Raw genomic sequence first — 20256 nt, 5'->3', positions numbered from 1 at the left:
GAGTTTGCACGTTCTCCCCGTGTCTGCGTGGGTTTCCTCCGGGTGCTCCGGTTTCCTCCCACAGTCCAAAGATGTGCAGGTCAGGTGAATTGGCCATGCTAAATTGCCCGTAGTGTTAGGTAAGGGGTAAATGTAGGGGTATGGGTGGGTTGCGCTTCGGCGGGGCGGTGTGGACTTATTGGGCCGAAGGGCCTGTTTCCACACTGTAAGTAATCTAATCTAATCTAATCTAAAAATGAGGTGTCAACCTGGTTAAGCTGCAAAACAGGGCTACTTTTATTCCAAACAGCAGAAACAGCATGAAATAGACAAAGGTAAACAATGCCACAAGCAATGGAGCAGATCAAAGCTCTGCAGCCTGTCATATTCAATTGTGAATGGTGGTTGACAATTAACAGCAGGATCAGGCTCCACAAATAATCCATGTCCAAAGATGGTTGGCCCAGCATATTACTGAAAAAGCCAATACTGCAGACTTGTATCTTGTTTCAATCAGAAGTTCTAAGTGGGTAATCCATCACAACCCCTTTCTTTCCTGGCCATTCAGCCATTTTTTGCCATTCCACATGATATCAAGAAATGGCTGAAGGTATTGGATACTGCAAATGCAACATTCCAGCAATAGTACTGAAAACTTGTGCTCCAGATTTAGCCTTGCCTCTGGCAAAGTTATTCCAGTGAAGTTACAACACTGGCATCTACCTAACAATGTGAAAGATTGTGCACCCAATCAATTATTGCCCAGTCAATCTACTTGCACACATCAGCAAAGTGATGGAAAGAAATGTTGACAGTGCTATCCAGCAGTATTTGTTTACTAATAACATGCTCACTGACTATCAGTTCCAATTCTACCAGGGCCACTCAACTCCTGGCCTCATTACAGACCTGGTCCGAACATGGACACTGTAGAGGTAAGTTGAGAGTGACTATCATTGACATCAAGGTAGTGTTTGACCAAGTATGCATCAAGGAGCTCCAGCAAAATTGAAGTCAGTAGGAATCAAGAGGAAAACTCTGCACTGGTTGGAGTCATATTGAGCACAAAGGAAGACGATAGTGGTTTTTGAAAGGTCAGTCACAAGAAATCACTAGAGTAGTTCTTCAGAGTTGTGTCTTAGGCCCAACCATCTTTTGCCTCTTCATCAATTACCTTCCCTTCATTATAAAGTCAGAGTGAGATGTTCACGAAGGATTGCACAATATTCACCATTTTTCATTGCCTCAGATGCTGAAGTAGCCTGCATCCAAATGCAGCAAGTCCCAAGCAATATTTGGGCTGATAAGTGACAAGTAATGTTCTTGCTGCACCACTGTCAGGCAACGACCATCTTCAACAAGAGAGAATCTAATAATTTCACTGTAAATCAGCAACGTTGAATCCTTCAGTGTCAAAATCCTGGGGGTTACCATTGACCAGAAGTTGAACTGGACCAGTTCGTACAATACTTGGCTATAACAGAAAGTCAGAGGCTGAGAGTTCTGCAATGAGCAACACACCTTCTGATTCCCCAGCCTCTGTCCACCATCTACAAAGTAGAAGTCAGGAATGTGATTGAATATTCTCCAAGAACCTGGTTAGATGCAAGTCCATCAACATTTCGGCTTGTCACCATCCAGGACAACAACCTGCCTGAGTTGCAGCCCATTCATCACCTGCACAATACAGATTCATGAATTAAAAACAGGAGTGAGTAGGTCATTCAGTCTCTTGAGCCTCCTCCCCATTCATGTCTATTCCTGAAAACCTTTCACATTCTTCACCGCTGACATACACAACCGTGCACCATTTACAAGATACAGTGCTCCAACTAACCCAGGCTCCTTCAGCAGTACCTCCAAACCCATGGCCTCTACCACTAGAAGGACAATGAAGGCAGATGTATGAGAAGACCATCATGAAAAACTTCCCCCAGAAGTCACATAATATCCTCACTTGGAACTATATCACTGTTCTTACACTGACACCAAGTAAAATTTCTTAAAAACACTGTGGGTGTTCCTGCATCTCAAGATTGCAGCAGTTCACAAAGGCTGCTTACCACCAGGGCAATTAGGGATGACTAATAAATGCTGGTTTAGTCAGTGATGCCCACATCCTATCAGGAAATAAAAAAAAGTTTCTTAAACTTATCTAGTGTTTAACTGGATCTGTGCTGTAAAAAGTTGATGGATGACGGACGTGATAAACCACGGAGGGACAAGTATGTGTTTAATACAAAGAAAAAGAAAAATCTGCAGATTTTGGAAATCAAAAACAAAATCAGAAGTTGCTGGAAACTCTCCGGTCTCGCAGCATCTGTGGAGAGAAAGCAGAATTAACCTTTGGCTCTTGTGACCCTTCTTCAGAACAATCCTGAATTTTCTGCATTCTCTCCACAGATGCTACCACACCAGTGTGTTTCATCAGCAATTTCTGATTTTGTTTGTTGTACAACAGTCTTGAAACACTGTTGGGAGTATACACTGATAATGCAAGTGATTGAAAGGTGGCAAGCAATTCCAGCAAAATAAATGTGAAGAAGTGAATTGAGTTTGCTTCTTACAGTGTTTAGAATGAATAATGATATACAGAGTTTTGCAAAGGCCTGCTAAAATATGCAGATAATGGGCAGTGGTTTGTTCCAAAAATCTGGTGTTTCCAATGGAAGGAATTTGGAACAGTTATCATTACAGTATCTTCAATAATTACACAAATGCTTTGAGAATTTTAAATCACTCCACATTTACATGGATATTTTGGAAGTTCAGAACTAAGTATTCAAAACTGGTAAATCAGTCTTTTGACTTTTAACAAACTGTCATTGTCTCCCTGATAATCTGAAAATTTTGATCATCATGCCAATATTTTTCATACTTCTTGCATCCTTTCTTAGATGCTTGTTGAGGGTTCTTGATTCTTTTGGAACTGAACCTGAATTTAACCATGCTGAATATGCCAAGAGAAAGAACCATGGATCTCCCTGGGGCAAACTCAATCTAATTCCTAAGCAGTTTTACAACATGTTCCGTAAGTAAATACATGTAGAACTCATTCTGGGGCTTTGTATCACAAATAAATTGCTGACTGTCCTCCTGTAATTACACATATGTAGTATCCCGCAAATAATATGCAACTCTAGATAATTTTAATTTTTGCAATCTCTACAAACATTTTTACGTAAAGCACACTTTGTAGCAGGTCCATTGCATAAATTTTTTATGTAATTTGCTTGCTCATAATATAAATCTAGATTCTAGATCCATTTCAACATAAAATTGTGCATGATAAAAACAAAAAATATTTAAAATGTTGAGGTTTGGATTGAGTTTTTTAAATTCATTCTGGAGATTTAGGTTTTGCTGGTTGGGCAGCATATATTGCCATCCTGTTTTGTCTTTATGGCGGCATTGGTGAGCGGCCTTCTTGAACTGTTGCAGTCTGATTTATGTCGGTACACCTGCAATCTTGTTCGGGAGGAAGTTCTAGGATTTTGACCCAATGACTGTGCAGGAACAGCGATATATTTCCAATTTAGGATGGTGACTGACAGGGAAAGGAATTTGCAGGTGATGGTGTTCCCATGTATCTGCTACCCTTTTCCTTTGAGATGATGGCTTTGGAAGGTGCTGTCCGATAAAGTTTGGTGAATTTGTGCACACTGCTGCTATTGTGTATTGCTCATGAAGGAAGTGAATGTGTCAGGACATGGGGTGAACCTGAATGGTGTCAAGATTCTGTGTTGTTAGAGTTGCACTTACCAGCAAATGGATCATATTCCATCGTATTACTGATGTATATAGTTTTAGATGGTGGGCAGGCTTTAGGGAGTCAACGGTGAATTTCTATTTGTATTCCTAGCCTCTGACCAGCTTTTTTCATTACATTACATTACATTACATTACATTACAGTGTGGAAACAGGCTCTTCGGCCCAACAAGTCCACACTGACCCGCCGAAGCGCAACCCACCCATACCCCTACATTTAGCCCTTACCTAACACGGCGGGCAATTTAGCATGGCCAATTCACCTGACCTGCACATCTTTAGACTGTGGGAGGAAACCGGAGCACCCGGAGGAAACCCACGCAGACATGGGGAGAATGTGCAAACTCCACACAGTCAGTCGCCTGAGGCGGGAATTGAACCCGGGTCTCTAGCGCTGTGAGGCAGCAGTGCTAGCCACCGTGCCGCCCACAGTGTCTATATGGCTAGTCCAGTTTTGTTTCTGGTCAAAGGTAGCCCCCAGATCTTGATGGTGGGGATTTAGCAATGGTGATCCTATTAAATTTTAAGGTGAAGATGGCTAGATTCGCTTGTAAGAGAAAAAGCTAATTTTGTTCGTGTAGCTAGATCCTTTTGGAAAGAGTGGAAAGACATGGCTTGGAAAGGGTGGACGCTAGGAAATTGTTTCATAAGGCGAGGAGACTAGGACCCGTGGACACAGCCTTAGAATTAGAGGGGGTAAATTCAGAACAGAAATGCGGAGACATTTCTTCAGCCAGAGAGTGGTGGGCCTGTGGAATTCATTGCCGCGGAGTGCAGTGGAGGCCAGGACGCTATATGTCTTCAAGGCCGAGATTGATAAATTATTGATGTCACAAGGAATTAAGGGCTACGGGGAGAATGCGAGTAAGTGGAGTTGAAATGCCCATCAGCCATGATTGAATGGCGGAGTGGACTCAATGGGCCGAATGGCCTTACTTCCACTCCTATGTCTTATGGTCTTTTGTGATTTCTATTCACATGAATGGTATTGAAATGAGCAAAAATTTAGGGAGAAAATTCTGCGATATTATTTTCCAGAAGAGTTCCAAGTTAGGGTAATGAATAACCTGAAGGAGAACTTGAAGGTAGGCTGCCGTCCTTGTCCTTTCAATTGGTAGAAGTTGCAAATTTAGAAGGTGCTGTTACAAGAGTAGGTTATAAGAGTTGCTGTGGTGCAACTTGTAGATAGTACACTTTATTGCATCCACTGTGCATCACTTATGAAGGGCCTGAATGTTTCGAGTGGTACGTAAACTACAAATGGTGGGTTGCTTTGTATTGGGGTATCAATAGACAATAGACAATAGGTGCAGGAGTAGGCCATTCAGCCCTTCGAGCCTGCACCGCCATTCAATATAATCATGGCTGATCATTCCTAATCAGTATCCTGTTCCTGCCTTATCTCCATAACCCTTGATTCCACTATCTTTGAGAGCTCTATCCAACTCCTTCTTAAATGAATCCAGAGAGTGGGCCTCCACTGCCCTCTGGGGCAGAGCATTCCACACAGCCACCACTCTCTGGGTGAAGAAGTTTCTCCTGAGCTCTGTCCTAAATGGTCTACCCCGTATTTTTAAGCTGTGTCCTCTGGTTCGGCACTCACCCATCAGTGGAAATATGTTTCCTACTGCCAGAGTGTCCAATCCTTTCATAATCTTATACGTCTCAATCAGATCCCCTCTCAATCTTCGAAACTCAAGGGTATACAAGCCCAGTCGCTTCAGTCTTTCAGTGTAAGGTAATCCTACCATTCCAGGAATTGACCTCGTGAACCTACGCTGCATTCCCTCAATAGCCAGAATGTCTTTTCTCAAATTTGGAGACCAGAACTGCACACAGTACTCCAGGTGTGGTCTCACCAGGGCCCTGTACAGCTGCAGAAGCACCTCTTTGCTTCTATACTCAATTCCTCTTGTTTTGCAGTCCAGCATGCTATTAGCCTTCTTCACTACCTGCTGTACCTGCATGCTTGCCTTCATTGACTGGTGTACAAGAACACCCAGATCTCTCTGTACTGCCCCTTTACATAAATTGATTCCATTGAGGTAGTAGTCTGCCTTCCTGTTCTTGCTACCAAAGTGGATAACCATACATTTATCCACATTAAACTGCATCTGCCATGCATCTGCCCACTCACCTAACTTGTCCAGGTCACCCTGTAATCTCCTAACATCCTCATCACTTTTCACCCTGCCACCCAGCTTTGTATCATCAGCAAATTTGCTAATGTTATTGCTGATACCATCTTCTATATCATTAACATATATTGTAAAAAGCTGTGGTCCCAGCACGGATCCCTGCGGTACCCCACTGGTCACTGCCTGCCATTCCGAAATGGAGCCGTTTATCACTACCCTTTGTTTCCTATTAGCCAACCAATTTTCAATCCAATCTAGTACTTTGCCCCCAATACCATGCACCCTAATTTTACTCACTAACCTCCTGTATGGGACTTTATCAAAAGCTTTCTGAAAGTCCAGGTACACTACATCTACTGGATTTCCCTCGTCCAACTTCATAGTTACATCCTCAAAAAATTCAAGAAGATTAGTCAAGCATGATTTCCCCTTCATAAATCCATGCTGACTCTGTCCTATCCTGTTACTACTGTCCAGATGTGCAGTAATTTCATCCTTTATAATAGACTCCAGCATCTTTCCCACCACTGAGGTCAGACTAACTGGTCTATAATTACCTGCTTTCTCTCGCCCACCTTTCTTAAAAAGTGGTATAACATTAGCCACCCTCCAATCCTCAGGAACCGACCCCGAATCTATTGAACTCTGGAAAATAATCACCAACGCATCCACGATTTCCCGAGCCACCTCCTTCAGTACCCTGGGATGCAGACCATCAGGCCCAGGAGACTTATCAACCTTCAGACCTAACAGCCTCTCCAACACCAAATCCTGGCAAATATAAATTCCCTTAAGTTCAGCTCCTTCAGCCACTGTTACCTCAGGGAGATTGCTTGTGTCTTCCCAAGTGAACACAGATCTGAAGTACCCATTTAATTCCTCTGCCATTTCTTTGTTCCCAGTAATATATTCCCCTGTTTCTGTCTTCAAGGGCCCAATTTTTGTCCTAACCATTTTTTTGCCTTGCACATACCTAAAAAAGCTTTTATTATCCTCCTTAATATTCTTGGCCAGTTTACCTTCGTACCTCATTTTTCCTCTGCGTATTTCCTTCTTAGTAATCCTCTGTTGCTCTTTAAAAGCTTCCCAGTCTTCAGTTTTCCACTTATCTTAGCTATGTTATACTTTTTCTCTTTTAACTTTATATGTTTCTTTACTTCCCTCGTCAGCCACGGCCGCCCATGCCTCCTCCTGTGATCTTTCTTCCTTTTAGGAATGAACTGATCCTGCAACTTCTGCATTATACACAGAAATATCCGCCATTGTTCCTCCACGGTCATCCCTGCTAAGGTATTGCACCATTGAACTTTGGCCAGCTCCTCCCTCATAGCTCCATAATTCCCTTTATTCAACAGAAGTACTGTCACTTCCGACTGTATCCTCTCCCTCTCAAATTGCAGATTGAAGCTTATTGTATTATGGTCACTACTTCCCAATGGCTCCTTCACTTCGAGGTCTCTGACCAATTCTGGTTCGTTACACAATACCAGATCCAGAATTGCCTTCTCCCTGGTCGGCTCCAGCACCAGCTGCTCTAAGAATCCATCTCTGAGGCACTCCACAAAGTCTCTTTCTTGTGGCCCAATACCATCCTGATTCTCCCAGTCTACCTGCATGTTAAAATCCCCCATAACAACTGTAGTGACATCTTTGCGACAGGCCAATTTCAGCTCCTGATTTAACTTACATCCGACATCCAGACTACTGTTTGGGGGCCTGTAGATGACTCCCAAGAGGGTCTTTTTACCCTTAGTATTTCGAAGCTCTATCCACACTGACTCTACATCTCCTGACTCTAGGTCCCCCCGCGCAAGGGACTGAATATTGTCCCTTACCAACAAGGCCACCCCACCTCCTCTGCCCGTCAGTCTGTCCTTACGATAACACGTGTATCCTTGAATATTCATTTCCCAGGCCCTGTCCACTTGAAGCCACGTCTCAGTTATCCCCACAATATCGTATCTGCGAATTTCCAAAAGAGCCTCAAGCTCATCCATCTTATGTCTAATGCTTCGTGCATTCATGTATAGTATTTTTAATTTGTTACTGCTCTCACCCTTCCCATCAACCCTTATTTCACTCAACCTTACAGCATGATGCCTTTCCGAGTTTTCTGCCTCATTAATACAGTTGTCTTTCTTGACTTCTCTTGTTCTAACTTTCCCTTCAATTTCCTTTTTAAACATCCAGCTTGTCCCCTCCCCCCCGCTACTTAGTTTAAATGTAGCGGTGTTGCAGTAGAAAACCTGCCTGCCAGAATACTGGTCCCTAACCTATTAAGGTGCAAGCCGTCTCTCTTGTAGAATTTATCTTTACCACAAAATATACCCCAGTGATCCAAGAACTTAAATCCTTGCTTCCTGCACCAGTTCCCCAACCACACGTTCAAGTCCATTATCTCCCTGTTTCTGGCCACATTAGCCCGAGGAACTGGAAGCAAACCGGAGATAACCACCTTGGACGTCTTGCTTTTCAGCCTTCTACCTAGTTCTCCGAAGTCTCGCTGTAGTATGTTCCTCCTCTTCTTCCCGATATCATTTGTGCCGACATGTACCACCACCTCTGGCTCTTCACCCTCATCCTTGAGGATTTCCTGCACTCTGTCCGCGATGTCTTTCACTCTAGCACCAGGAAAGCAACACACCATCCTTAAATCCCGTCTGCTGCCACAAAAACCCCGGTCAGTTCCTCTCACGATGGAGTCCCCTATTACCACGGCTCTGTGCGATGTCCGACTCTTCCGCTCTGCCTCTGCGGCAACTTTTGATTGACAAACTTGGCCGCCTTGCGAACTGGCAGTGTCATCAGTCTCTGCTTCCAAAAGCTTCAACTTGTTCCTGACAGGTACTTCTCCCGGGGTCTCTTGCACCTGTCTCCTCTCTGCCTGCCTCATCATTTGCTCTCTTCTGCTCTCTTCTGGCATGATTGGTGTAATAACATCGCTGAAGGTCTTGTCCAGAAAGATCTCGTTTTCTCGGATGAGCCTAAGGTCTTCGAATTCTTTCGTCAGCGCTGCAATATGCTCGGTCAATTGCTGAATGTGCACACACTTTCCACACATATACGAGCCAGACACACCAGAGTCGTTGACCTCCCACATCAAGCACGTAGCGCACTGAACCTTCAAACTTCTATTATTGCTGAAGCTGCATGCATCCAATCAAATGAAGACAATTCCACCACATTCCTGAGTGGCGCTGTTTGGATAATCTTCAGACTATTTTTTGGCAATGTCTTGTAGCTACAGTATTTAAATGGATGGTGAAGTTCAGTTTCTGGTCAGTGGTAATCCAGAGGATGTTGATGGTGGAATGGTAATACCAATAAATGTTAAGACGATGGTTAAATCCCCTCTTGCTGGAGACAGTCACTGCCTTGTACTGTGTGGTCCATTAACATTTGGGAGATAAGTGAGGACTACAGAAGCTGGAGGGTCAGAGTTAGTAAAGTGTGGTGCAGAAAAAGCTCTGCAGGTCACGCCGCATCCGAGGAGCAAGAGAGTCGACGTTTCGGACAGGACCCTTCAAGACTGGGGAAGGGGTTGGAGAGATAAATAGGGGGGAAGGGGAAAGGTAGACGATGGGTGAAGGTTAGAGGTGATAGTGATAGATCGATGGGAAGTGTTGAGCAAATAGGTGGGAAGAAAGATGGGCAGGTAGGTCAGTTCAAGAGGGCAGATCTGAGGAGGAAGTTTGGATCTGGGATGGGTTCATGGGAGGGGAGATTTAGAAACTGGTGAAATCAGTGCTCATGCCATGCAGTTGTAGGCTCCTGAGGTGAAAGATGGGTGTTCCTCCTCCAGTTAGCAGGTGGCCTTGTGTAGGCAGTGGAGGAGCCCAGAATGGATATGTCTTTATGGGTGTGGGAGGGGGTGTTGAAGTGGATGGCCACAGGAAGGGTGGGGTTGGTTAGTGTGTATGGACCAGAAATGTTCCCTGAATCATTCTGCGAGTTTGCGCTCGGTCTCTCCAATCTAGAGCACTGGATGCAATAAATGAGGTTGCAGGATGTACAAGTAAATCTCTGCTGGATTTGAAATTAACCTTTAGGGCCTTGGATGGAGGGGGAGGTGTGGGCGCAGGTTTTGCATCTCTTACCTGTGGCAAGGGAAGGTGTCAAGAGTGGAAAGAAGGTTAGTGGGGAATGTGGACCTAATGAGGAAGTTCCCCTATTTGTCTCTAACCCTTTCCCTCTTCCCAGTCCTGAAGAAGGGTCCTGCTCAAAACGGCAATTGTCTTGCCCATTAATATTTGTCCAAGCCTGGATGGTGTATAGATTTTGTTTAACATGAGATTATGAACTACTTCATTATCTAAGGAGTTACGAATGGTATTGAACATTATTCAATCATCAGTGAAGATCTCCATTTCTGACCTTATAATGTTGAGAAGATCATTGACAAAGCAGCTGAAGATAATTAGGATTTTGACACCCTGAGGTGTTGCTTTAATGGTGTGCCTGCTTCTGAGCCAGGAGGCCTAGGTTCAAGTCCCATCTGCTCCAGAGGTACGTTATAATCAGCTTGATTAGAAAATTTGGGACATGGAGTACATTCTGTACATTTGTTACTCTCAGTGCTTCTTCCAAGTGGTGCTCAAAGTGAAGAAACATTGATTCCATCAGTCAAGGGTGAGCATAATGTTGATAATAGGTAGCTGCTTCCTTGCTCATGTTTTATCTCATGCCATGAGTTTCCATAAGCCAGTGTTGAGAATTTCTGATGCGACTCCTAACTGTATCCACTGTTCTCCACCGCTGGTAAATCGGTGCTGCCAGTGGTATACCCAGGGATGGTGATGGAGGAATCTAGGATATTGGCTGTAAGGCATGATTCAATGAACATGTCTATATCAGGCTATTGCTTGACCAGTTTATGGGACAGCATTCCCAAATTTAGTCCAAGTTCCCTGATACTCATGAGGAGGACTTTTCAGGTTTGATTTGGTGAGTGTAACTTTGTAACTTCTAATTCCCAAATTGATGCTGGGTGATCGGCCTTTATTCTTGGACTTTAGTGCAGACATTTGGTAGAATTGAGTGATTTGCTAGGTCATTTCAGAGGTCTGAGATTAGAGTGGTGCTGGAAAAACACAGCAGATCAGGCAGGAATGAAACGTTGATTTTCCTGCTCCTCAAATGCTGCTGTCTCCACCCATTTCAGAAGTCTATTATGAGTCAACCAATTGCTTTGTGTCTGGAGTCAAATGTAGGCAGAAAGAAGGCAGATTTCCTTTTCTGAAGGACTTTGGGATGTTAGAATATTTGGGAATGGTTTGAGCCAGAGTTGTTTTGAGAAAATAAAGTTTAGTGGTAAATAAAGGGTTTCTGCAACAGGTAAGTTGGGGTGGGGGAGGAGTCAGGTGATGTTGCAGAGGTGGAAGCAGGCATAGATATGTCATCATAAGTTCATCTTGGGGTCAACGATGACACCAAACTGCTCCTACATATCATTTTTGTTTTAAAGTAAAAACTTAATTTATTTTTTATTTGAATAAAGATTTTCAATTGTCCTTTATTTTTGATGCATCCTAGAACATTAGATTAATGGCTTATGGTGAGACTGCACTATTTAATTTCAGCTCCTAAAGTTATGACAAAAATATCAAATTCAAGCTTTTGGAAAATATCTTATTAATAAAAACTTAATGTGTTCAAAATTCCTTTCATTGAATAATATGTAAGTTTTCCTGCAGTAATTTTTATTTACTTTATTTTGTTTTAACATTTCAAGTTACTGAAAAAAAGATTTGTGGAGGCAAACATTCTGAAAATATTTTGACTAATTTGATAAAACCCAACATAAATGGGGACTTTGTCACCTAGAATAGAAAAAGAATGTAAATACTGGAAGTACTTAAATATAATTCATTTATTTATCTTGTGAGCATGAATTTCATGATTTACTCTAATAAGCAGCTGTCCAACTTATTAAATTTTTATCACAGGTTGATTAGAAGTTAAGATAGCAAGTGAAGTCAGTTTTACATGATGCATTTCCTTCAAATGTCAGTTTAGTAGTCATATTTTCACTACTCAAGTAACCACATGATATCAGTCTATATCTTTAAAGGGGTCTCAATGTTTTGATAAATATTTGTTAGTATGTGTTACCAGATAATGTCTTCAAGAATGTTTAATTTATTGTATTTTCCAGCTCATACACCTGACAACAGTTTCTTGGGCTTTGTGGTGGAGCAGCATTTGAATAGTAATAATATTACTCTCAGTAAAATACCAAGAACTAATAAAGCTCTGATTTATGGTAAACTGGCGGGCTATTGGAAGGTATGTACTGTCTTCTTTTATCCCTTAAACTGTTGATAATGTTATTGCCTTTTTTTTAATTCTGAAGAATATATTACTGCTTGTTCCAGGTGCTAACCTATTTGCCCTTGTGCTTTCTTTTGAACACTAATAATTTTCTTACTATTATTTCCGAGTTCACTACTTTCACACCATTTGTGAATGAAATGGAACAGGATACTAGAGCATTATAAAATTTACTGATGATTTATGAACAAGTAATTAACATTTTTTATTTTTTTGCCTTTTTCTAAACAGCTGGTGTAACTTAGTGAAGTTACATTAATGATATTTAATTTGAATAGTTTGTTTTAGAAGCCTTTGTTAGCCAAGGTGTGGAATGTTCTATTTCTAGTTATGCTTTTTGATTTTCACAGGATAAATCATCTTTCCTGGATATTGTCAAAAATTATGCTGAGATCCATGGTACTTTTCGCAATGAAAATAACGTCCTTTTACCTAATTTTATAATTAATCATGGGATCCTCAGTGGGCATGACCTTCACCTCTTGCTAAGAGGGACTAAGGTTTGTCAAATATTAACAATTTGTAGTAATTTGTTATCAGTTTTATGGATGTATTTAAAAGAAGACAAATGTACCTTTAAATTAGAAATGTTAATTCATCAAAGTCCAGTGGACTATTCTTTAGACAAAAATTATACCATGATCGTAACAGAAAAGTGACATTACCTAATCAAATGGCAAGAAACATAAACAAAATACTTAAAATATGAGTGAATCAAACTCTTTCCACACAAGACAATGTTTATTATATTTAACACAAAAAAAGTTGCAAAGGACTCAAATAGTTGAAACCAGTTCTTTTATTAATCGTTCGATTCTTTATGTGTATAAAGATACAAGGCAGTGGAGCTCCTACTTGAATATGCAAATAATGTGTCCTCCAGAGGGAAGTAATGGAAACTGTTTGGAAAGTAATGAAAGTATATATTTAATTAAGTCTAGTTTTCTGAAACTGAAAGAACCCATCTAGAAGCCTTTGGATCTTCGTCTTCAATCAAACAATGCCCATCAATTGTGTATCTTTAACAACGTAATCGACAAACCACTAACTTCAAAATATCTCTTCACTACGTTACATGATACATCTTGATCAGTTGTTTTCTTTGGCATCGTATTTTCAAGACTAGTATTTCAAGAAGTGTACATATTATATAGTTCCATGACACCTCTTCTGCAGGAGGATTCAAAGAAGACTCTGTGTTGCAGTCATGATCTGCGTACAAAGTCTTGGTAAATCAGATTTTTTTTACCTGCTAAGGTTATTATAGGGTGGGTCGGTGGGGGGAGAAAATGATGCTTTTAATAGCCTCACATTTTCCCAGACATGACACACTCTTATAAAGCTTAAGTAACGAACCATTTTCTTAGCTATTAAAATAAGTTTTGCCAATAATCTGTATACAAATGTTATCCTAAATTTTATCTTGCATTTAGAAAGTATGCACTATCTTCAAAAACTTGTTTGCCTCAAGACTCTAAAATAGTATGAGTTAGTTCAAGGTGCAATGATATTATACCAATGTTACATCTGCAGTATTTATTTGTTTTAAACATAGTGCTTTTGTCATGTAAATGTCATTTTTACATTACAACTAAGTGCTGCCGACACTTTTTCTTGAAAATTGTTCACATTCAGTCTATCAGGACCTTGTTTTATCTCCACAATTGACAGTTTGCTGCATTGGAGAAGGGGAGCTCATTACCCCGTTAGCTCATCCTGAGTCGCAACTCAAGGTTTGGGAACCCGACGTTACTCATTGAATTCATCAAGACTTGATCTATGAATTTATAGATATTGAATAAACAAAATATTTGCTCCTTCAAGATTATACAAGTTTGAAGACTGATATCTGTTTGGTAGTATTCCCGAGACACTAAAGTGCGAATGATTGTAGAAAGTACATTTATCTCCCCCTTGAAGGGATAGCCTGATTCACATAGCCCATGGTAATAGTTGGAAAACTATGGTTATTCCTTGATGTTTTGTTAATTCCTAAATGGTGATCAATGTCTCATTGCTATTAAGCTTTAATATTGAGTAGTCCATACACAGTGACCACGCAAATGTTTTTCAATGAGGCTATGAAGAAGCAGAAATGAGTTTCACCTCAATTTCAATTTCTTTCCAATCCGCCAGCACCAGCATTAAAGTATCTCTGCCTTCAAGTTGTACTCATTCCATACCCTAATGAGAACAACATTTCTACTAAAGAATTTCTATCAATAAATGTTATTGGGAAAATGTGTAAGAATTTTTCATATGATGAAAGTGATGAATGAACTTTTAATGTGTAAAATAATTGTTTTATTCTTTAGGTTTTTGTAGGGCTTGGGTTTCCCTATGAAGGCCCAGCACCCCTTGAAGCAATTGCAAATGGTTGCATATTTCTGAATCCAAAATTTAACCCTCCAAAGAGCAGGAAGAACACTAATTTCTTTCAAGGGAAACCAACATTCAGAGAGGTGTTGTATACAAAATATTCATCATTCAATATGAATTGTAGAGTTGTTGAATTATAACTTTAGTTTGCCATTTTTATAAATGTTCTACTGCACTGGGGAAATGTGTTTCATTGACCACTTTCCTAACTAGGTAATGATACACCAATTAATATAATCGCCAAAGGTATTGCATTGTAACAATTTTTTTTTACGACAAGCCAGGTAGGGATTAAGGATAATGGAACCAAGAGACGGGGCTGGGAAGGGAAGAGAAACATAGAAACAATATTAGGTTGAAGACAAGGTGGAAGAAGGGAATATTCTGGCCAGAATGAGGTATTCTGGTTCGAGGAAAATTTTGAGGCTAAATATTAGGAAGTGAAGCAACTAAATATTGGAATGGTGGTTGAGGATACAAAATGAAGGAAACGTCAAAAGCTTTTGGGGCCTTAATGTTGCTCAGTGAGGAGGAATTGTTAAACAAGGTTGTAAATGTTGAGCCTAGGGGTTGTAATATTGTTCATTGGAAGTAGGGAGATTCAGTGGAGATCTTGCTCACCTAGATCAAATGCTCTAGTCAATTAGCCATGTAATCCCAGAAGTTTGTGAATATCTGAATGGTAGACATGCATCTTGAGAGTTTAGGACTACTGGTAGATGAATGATGTGGTGCATTGAGCATGCTAGTGGTATGCTAGGGAGGAATTGTCACATACAGATGCATCCACAGACAGCCCATATGACATTATTAAACATCTTTTGGCACTGCTGTCAGGTCCTTGAGGCTCGAGTGTGGGAATTTTGGTATCACTTGGCATTTTGCAGGCCTGTTTACTCCTTTCACCATAACTCTCTATTTTACTGGGGGTCAGTTCGCTCAGTTTGGTGGACAGAAATTCTCCAGTGCAAAGTGATGCCAACAATTTGGGTTAAATTCCTACACTGGTTGAGGTTAGCAGGAAGTACTCTCCTTCTGAACCTGTCACCTTGCCTGAGGCATTGTGCCCCTCAGATGACTTCTCATGATTTAACCTCTCTAATAAGAGAGTAGCCTTTGGTTTATAGAACCGTGGCAGTTTAACTTTACCACTTGATATGAAAATATGTCTCTCTCTCTGCACCTGTCCACTCTCCAAGTGAGCTACAGGGGTTGCAATCTATAGGCACTTCATTTTGCTCAGGTGTTTGGCTCCTTTGTAAATCAGACACAAATCCTTGTGGTTCTGTGCAGGTTCCCCATATGGTTGATAACTGGGATATTTTAGGCCTTGTAAAATGTTAGGTTCCCAGCTAGCCAACAACTTAAGACATGCTGAGCTTCAGGCAGAAAGCACTTAAGTCATGAAGCAGGAGGCAAATCATGAACCTTGTGCCCAAAATGTATACAAAACAATTTTTAGACGTTAATTTTGATTGAACATTTGGCCTGATGATCCAGTGATTTCTTCTTTTTTCTTCTGTTGTCAAATCACTTATATACGGGGATTGTCTTGAGAATTATGTGATTGGATGAAAAGACTTTCCTTTTTTTCAAGGATTTTCCATTTACTTTTCCTGAAAATCATTTTGCTGCAATTTCAAATGTCTTTACAAATTGGTTTTAGTGCCCTACTCTTTTCTAAAGTTGGCCATTCTGAAAATCAGTTAGATAATTATGTTAATGCAGCAGGTATCCGGAATTAAAACTCAATCTTCATTTCTATTAACAGCTCTCATCTCAGCATCCATATGCCGAGGTTTATATTGGGAAGCCCCATGTTTGGACAGTTAACATTGACAATCCCAGTGAACTAAAAGAAGCAATGCGTCAAATAATGGAACAGAAGGTAAGAGGAAAAACACACTAAGTACACACTTGTTGAACATTTATACGTTATTGTACTGTGAGTAATAAGGAGTATTGTTTTCGACCTAAGGAGAACATAGATTAGTAATAAATACAGAAGTGTAAAATAATGCAGTTTGGTAGGGAGAGGCCAGTAAACTAAATGGTGCAGTTTTAATAAATAGAGACCTGGGAATAAAGAGCAGACGAAGCTTTGAGGGTGGTAAGACACAGTGATCTTTAGCTTTACAAAATAAAGCAAAAATAGGGAGAATGTGCTATACCTTTATCGATCACAGTTAGCATCTTGTGTCTAATTCTGGATGCCATATTTTAAAAGGAAGGCCAAGGCCTTAGAGACAATGCAGATAAGATTCACTGAAATACTGTCAGTGATGTGGGACTGATATTATCTGGAGAGTCTACAGAAGGTAAGATTGTTGTTCTTTAGAACAAAAATTATTGTGGAGACATTTAGCAAAGGTACTCAGAATTATGAAGTGTTTTGTCAATATATCTGGAGAAACTATTTCTAGTGATGTAAGGGTTGGTAAACAAAGGACACAGATTTGAGGAAACTTGGAAAAAAACCAGAGTCAAGAACAGGAATTTTTTGTACAGCACTTTGTTGTGAATGCATTGTCTCAAAATGTAGTGAAAGTAGAGTTAATAATAACTATTGAACGACAATTGGATAATAACTTGAAGAGGAAAGATCTGTGAAGCTAAGGGAATAGCTATTTCAAAAGGCTGACACAAACATGAATGGCCACTGTGCTATATCATTCTTCTATGTCACATCACTATGAAATAAGGCACATTAATCTTATACATATTTTAAAAATTAGATGTGATTTTTACAGAGTCTAGGTTGATTTCATTGTTCATTAGATAATATGTGATGGATGGAACTTAATAAGAAGTTTAATTAAATTGAATTTATTGTCACGTGTACTGAGGTAAAATGAAAAGCTTTGTCTTGTGAGCAATACGGGAAGATCACATAGTTAAGTAACATAGATAGTAAATAATAGGTAAACAAAATACAGGTACAGGTGAATGTTAAGAGTTTGTGAGTCCATTTGGTATTTTAAAAACAGTAGGGTAGAAACTGTTTCGAAACTGGCTGGTGCATGTGTTCAGGCTTCTGTATCTTCTCCCCGATGGTAAAGGTTGTAGAAAAGCATTGCCAGGGTGGGATGGATCTTTGAGAATGCTAGCTGCCTCTCCTTGACAGCGGGTCTGGTAGATGGATTCTATAGATGGGAAGTTGGCCTTTGTGATTGTCCGGGCCGAGTTCACCACTCTGTAACCGTCTCTGATCTTGAATGCTACAGTTGCCATACCAGGTAGTGATAGATCCAGAAGAATGCTCTCAATGGCGCACCTATAAAAGTTGGCAAGGGTATTCGCTGTCATGCCAAATTTTCTTAGTTGCCTGAGGAAGAAGAGACGTTGTTGGACCTTTGCAACCAGTTCGTCCATGTGAAGGAGTGTAAGATTATGCAATTTTAGCACAAGGGGAAGGATAAAACCATATGGACTAAAAGGTCCCATTTTGATGCCACAGGAAGAGAGAGAGACTAGGGATGGGGTTGGATGGGGGTATAAAAGCAAAAGAGCTATGCTGACCTACATATCTAGAGCATTGCATTGAATTATGGTCACCACACTTCAAAGCATGTCTAAGATTCATTAAGATGGTGCAGAGAAATTTACCAAAATGGCTCCAATGCTGAGGCTACAAATTTAATTTGTAAGTTCTGAATTAATCATGGAGCAACAGAAACTGAAGAAAGATGTTATAGACTTGTTTGTGATTGTGACAGGTTTGTACAAAAGTAGACAAGGAAATGTTGTTCCCATTAATTGATCGTACAAGGTAACTTGAAGAAGAACCGGATGATGCAGACTTGAGCTACATTTGCAGGAATGATGTGAGAAAGAACCTTTTGTGCACAAGAAGATAATACTATGAGAGTGGTGAACGTAAAGCTGGTGAATAACTTAAAAAGGAAGTTGTGTCACTGACTAGATTCTCTACTGTGAACTAGCATGGACTTAATGTGCTGTATGGTCTGCTTCTGCACCATTGACTCTGTTGTTTACCACTATATTTGACTAATTTCATTTTCTCCAAAGCATCAAAATTTTAGGTGTTATTATATTCTAGTTTTTGAGAAATAAATGCAACTAATGTAGAGCAGGAATACTGGTATTGTTGTACTATAGCTCCCTCTAAAGGCAAAATTAGCTTTAACCCCATCATTTACACTGGAGCAATATTTAATTTTGTAGTATGTCATTTTTGTTGAAGAGTACTTTTACCATTCTTGCTAGAAATAGAGCAACACTTTATTGAATAGAGTGATTTCATGGCTATACCATTCTGAGTGGTTAACCTATTCTGCCTTTATTATGTTAAAAGTCACACAACACCAGGTTATAGTCCAATAGAGTCATAAAGATGTACAGCACGGAAACAGATTCTTCGGTCCAACTTGTCCATGCCAACCAGATATCCCAACCCAATGTAGTCCCACCTGCCAGCACCCGGCCCATATCCCTCCAAGCCCTTCCTATGCATATACCCATCCGATGCCTGTTGAATGTTGCAATTGTACCAGCCTCCACCACTTCCTCTGGCAGCTCATTCCATACACCTACCACCCTCTGGATGAAAAAGTTGACCCTTAGGTCTCTTTTATATCTTTCCCCTGTCACCCTAAACCTATGCCCTCTAGTTCTGGACTCCCTCACCCCAGGGAAAAGACTTTGTCTATTTATCCTATCCATGCCCCTCATAATTTTATAAACCTCTATAAGGTCACGCCTTAGCCTCTGACGCTCCAGGGAAAACAGCATAGAAGCACTAGCCTTCGGAGTGTTGCTCCTACCTCAGGTAGCTGTGAAGCAGGATCGTACGACACAGAATTTATAGTGTCATGCAACTGAAATGATGTGTTGAACAATTTAGATTGCTGTTAGGTCTTTCATCTTTTAGAATAGGTTGCAGGTTTCAGTTCATTAATATATAAATCCCAGAACTACTTTTAAATCACATTCTCGAGATAACTTAAGGTTTTCTTAAACAAAAGGGTGACATCTCAGCTCAGCCAGTGCATTAAAGGTGTGAGGTTAGAGACTGTCTGTATCCCAATCATGAGTCAGACTGGTTCTGTTTCCAAAGTGGGAATTTATAAAATGTAACATGGGTTGACTGCCTGCAGATTGTATCCTTTTTGAGCAAAGTAGAATGTGTCTGCAAATTCAATTCTGCAAATGCAAATTCACCCCATAGACATTTATGTCTGTGTGCATGCATGAGAGAGGGAGTGAGAGTGTGTGCATGTGAGTGCACATGATTATTATGGTATAGTCAGCAGCACAGACCTTAAGGATTTTTCCTTAATTTTTTATAGAATGCACATAACACTGGCAAGGTCAACATCTGTTGCCCTTCCCTAATGTTTGCTTCACAAAAATATTCTTGATTCATAATTCAAATTGAACATTGAAATAGATACAATGAAATATCACGTTTGACACTTAACACCTTGCACTCTTTGGTAACTCAAACCAAATGCAAAATTGGAATATGTATTAAATAGAAGAATTATACACATTATAATGCAAGAATACACCCAAACAGGTTCTGTAGGTTAACAGCCTCTCAGTACATTATGGCAAAAAGGTGGTGGTCATTCCTCACTGTGCTTTGTTAGCGGCTGTCCCATGCTTTAACATGAGAACATAAGAACAAGGAACAGGAGT

The 20256-nt window shown here is 40.4% G+C and overlaps 1 protein-coding gene across 12 annotated transcripts in view; it reads left to right on the top strand.

Moving 5' to 3' along the window:
• Positions 1 to 20256, top strand: part of LOC122550236 (alpha-1,6-mannosylglycoprotein 6-beta-N-acetylglucosaminyltransferase A-like) — a 106306-nt gene that overhangs the window by 66807 nt on the left and 19243 nt on the right. For 11 of the 12 annotated variants that reach the window (XM_087987062.1, XM_087987052.1, XM_087987057.1 and 8 more), the window contains 5 exons: positions 2877 to 3010; positions 12041 to 12171; positions 12567 to 12716; positions 14532 to 14678; positions 16367 to 16483. In XM_087987062.1, the coding sequence (XP_087843188.1) occupies positions 2877 to 3010; positions 12041 to 12171; positions 12567 to 12716; positions 14532 to 14678; positions 16367 to 16483 (679 nt within the window). The remainder of the gene's footprint in view (positions 1 to 2876; positions 3011 to 12040; positions 12172 to 12566; positions 12717 to 14531; positions 14679 to 16366; positions 16484 to 20256) is intronic. The other variant, XM_087987063.1, reaches the window with a different exon arrangement.

The sequence above is a fragment of the Chiloscyllium plagiosum genome, unplaced genomic scaffold, assembly GCF_037043375.1.
Source record: "Chiloscyllium plagiosum isolate Xiang-an unplaced genomic scaffold, Cpla_swu_hap1 HiC_scaffold_5, whole genome shotgun sequence".
In the NCBI taxonomy this organism is placed as follows: Eukaryota; Metazoa; Chordata; class Chondrichthyes; order Orectolobiformes; family Hemiscylliidae; genus Chiloscyllium; species Chiloscyllium plagiosum.
This window is presented reverse-complemented; position numbering and strand designations above follow the sequence as displayed.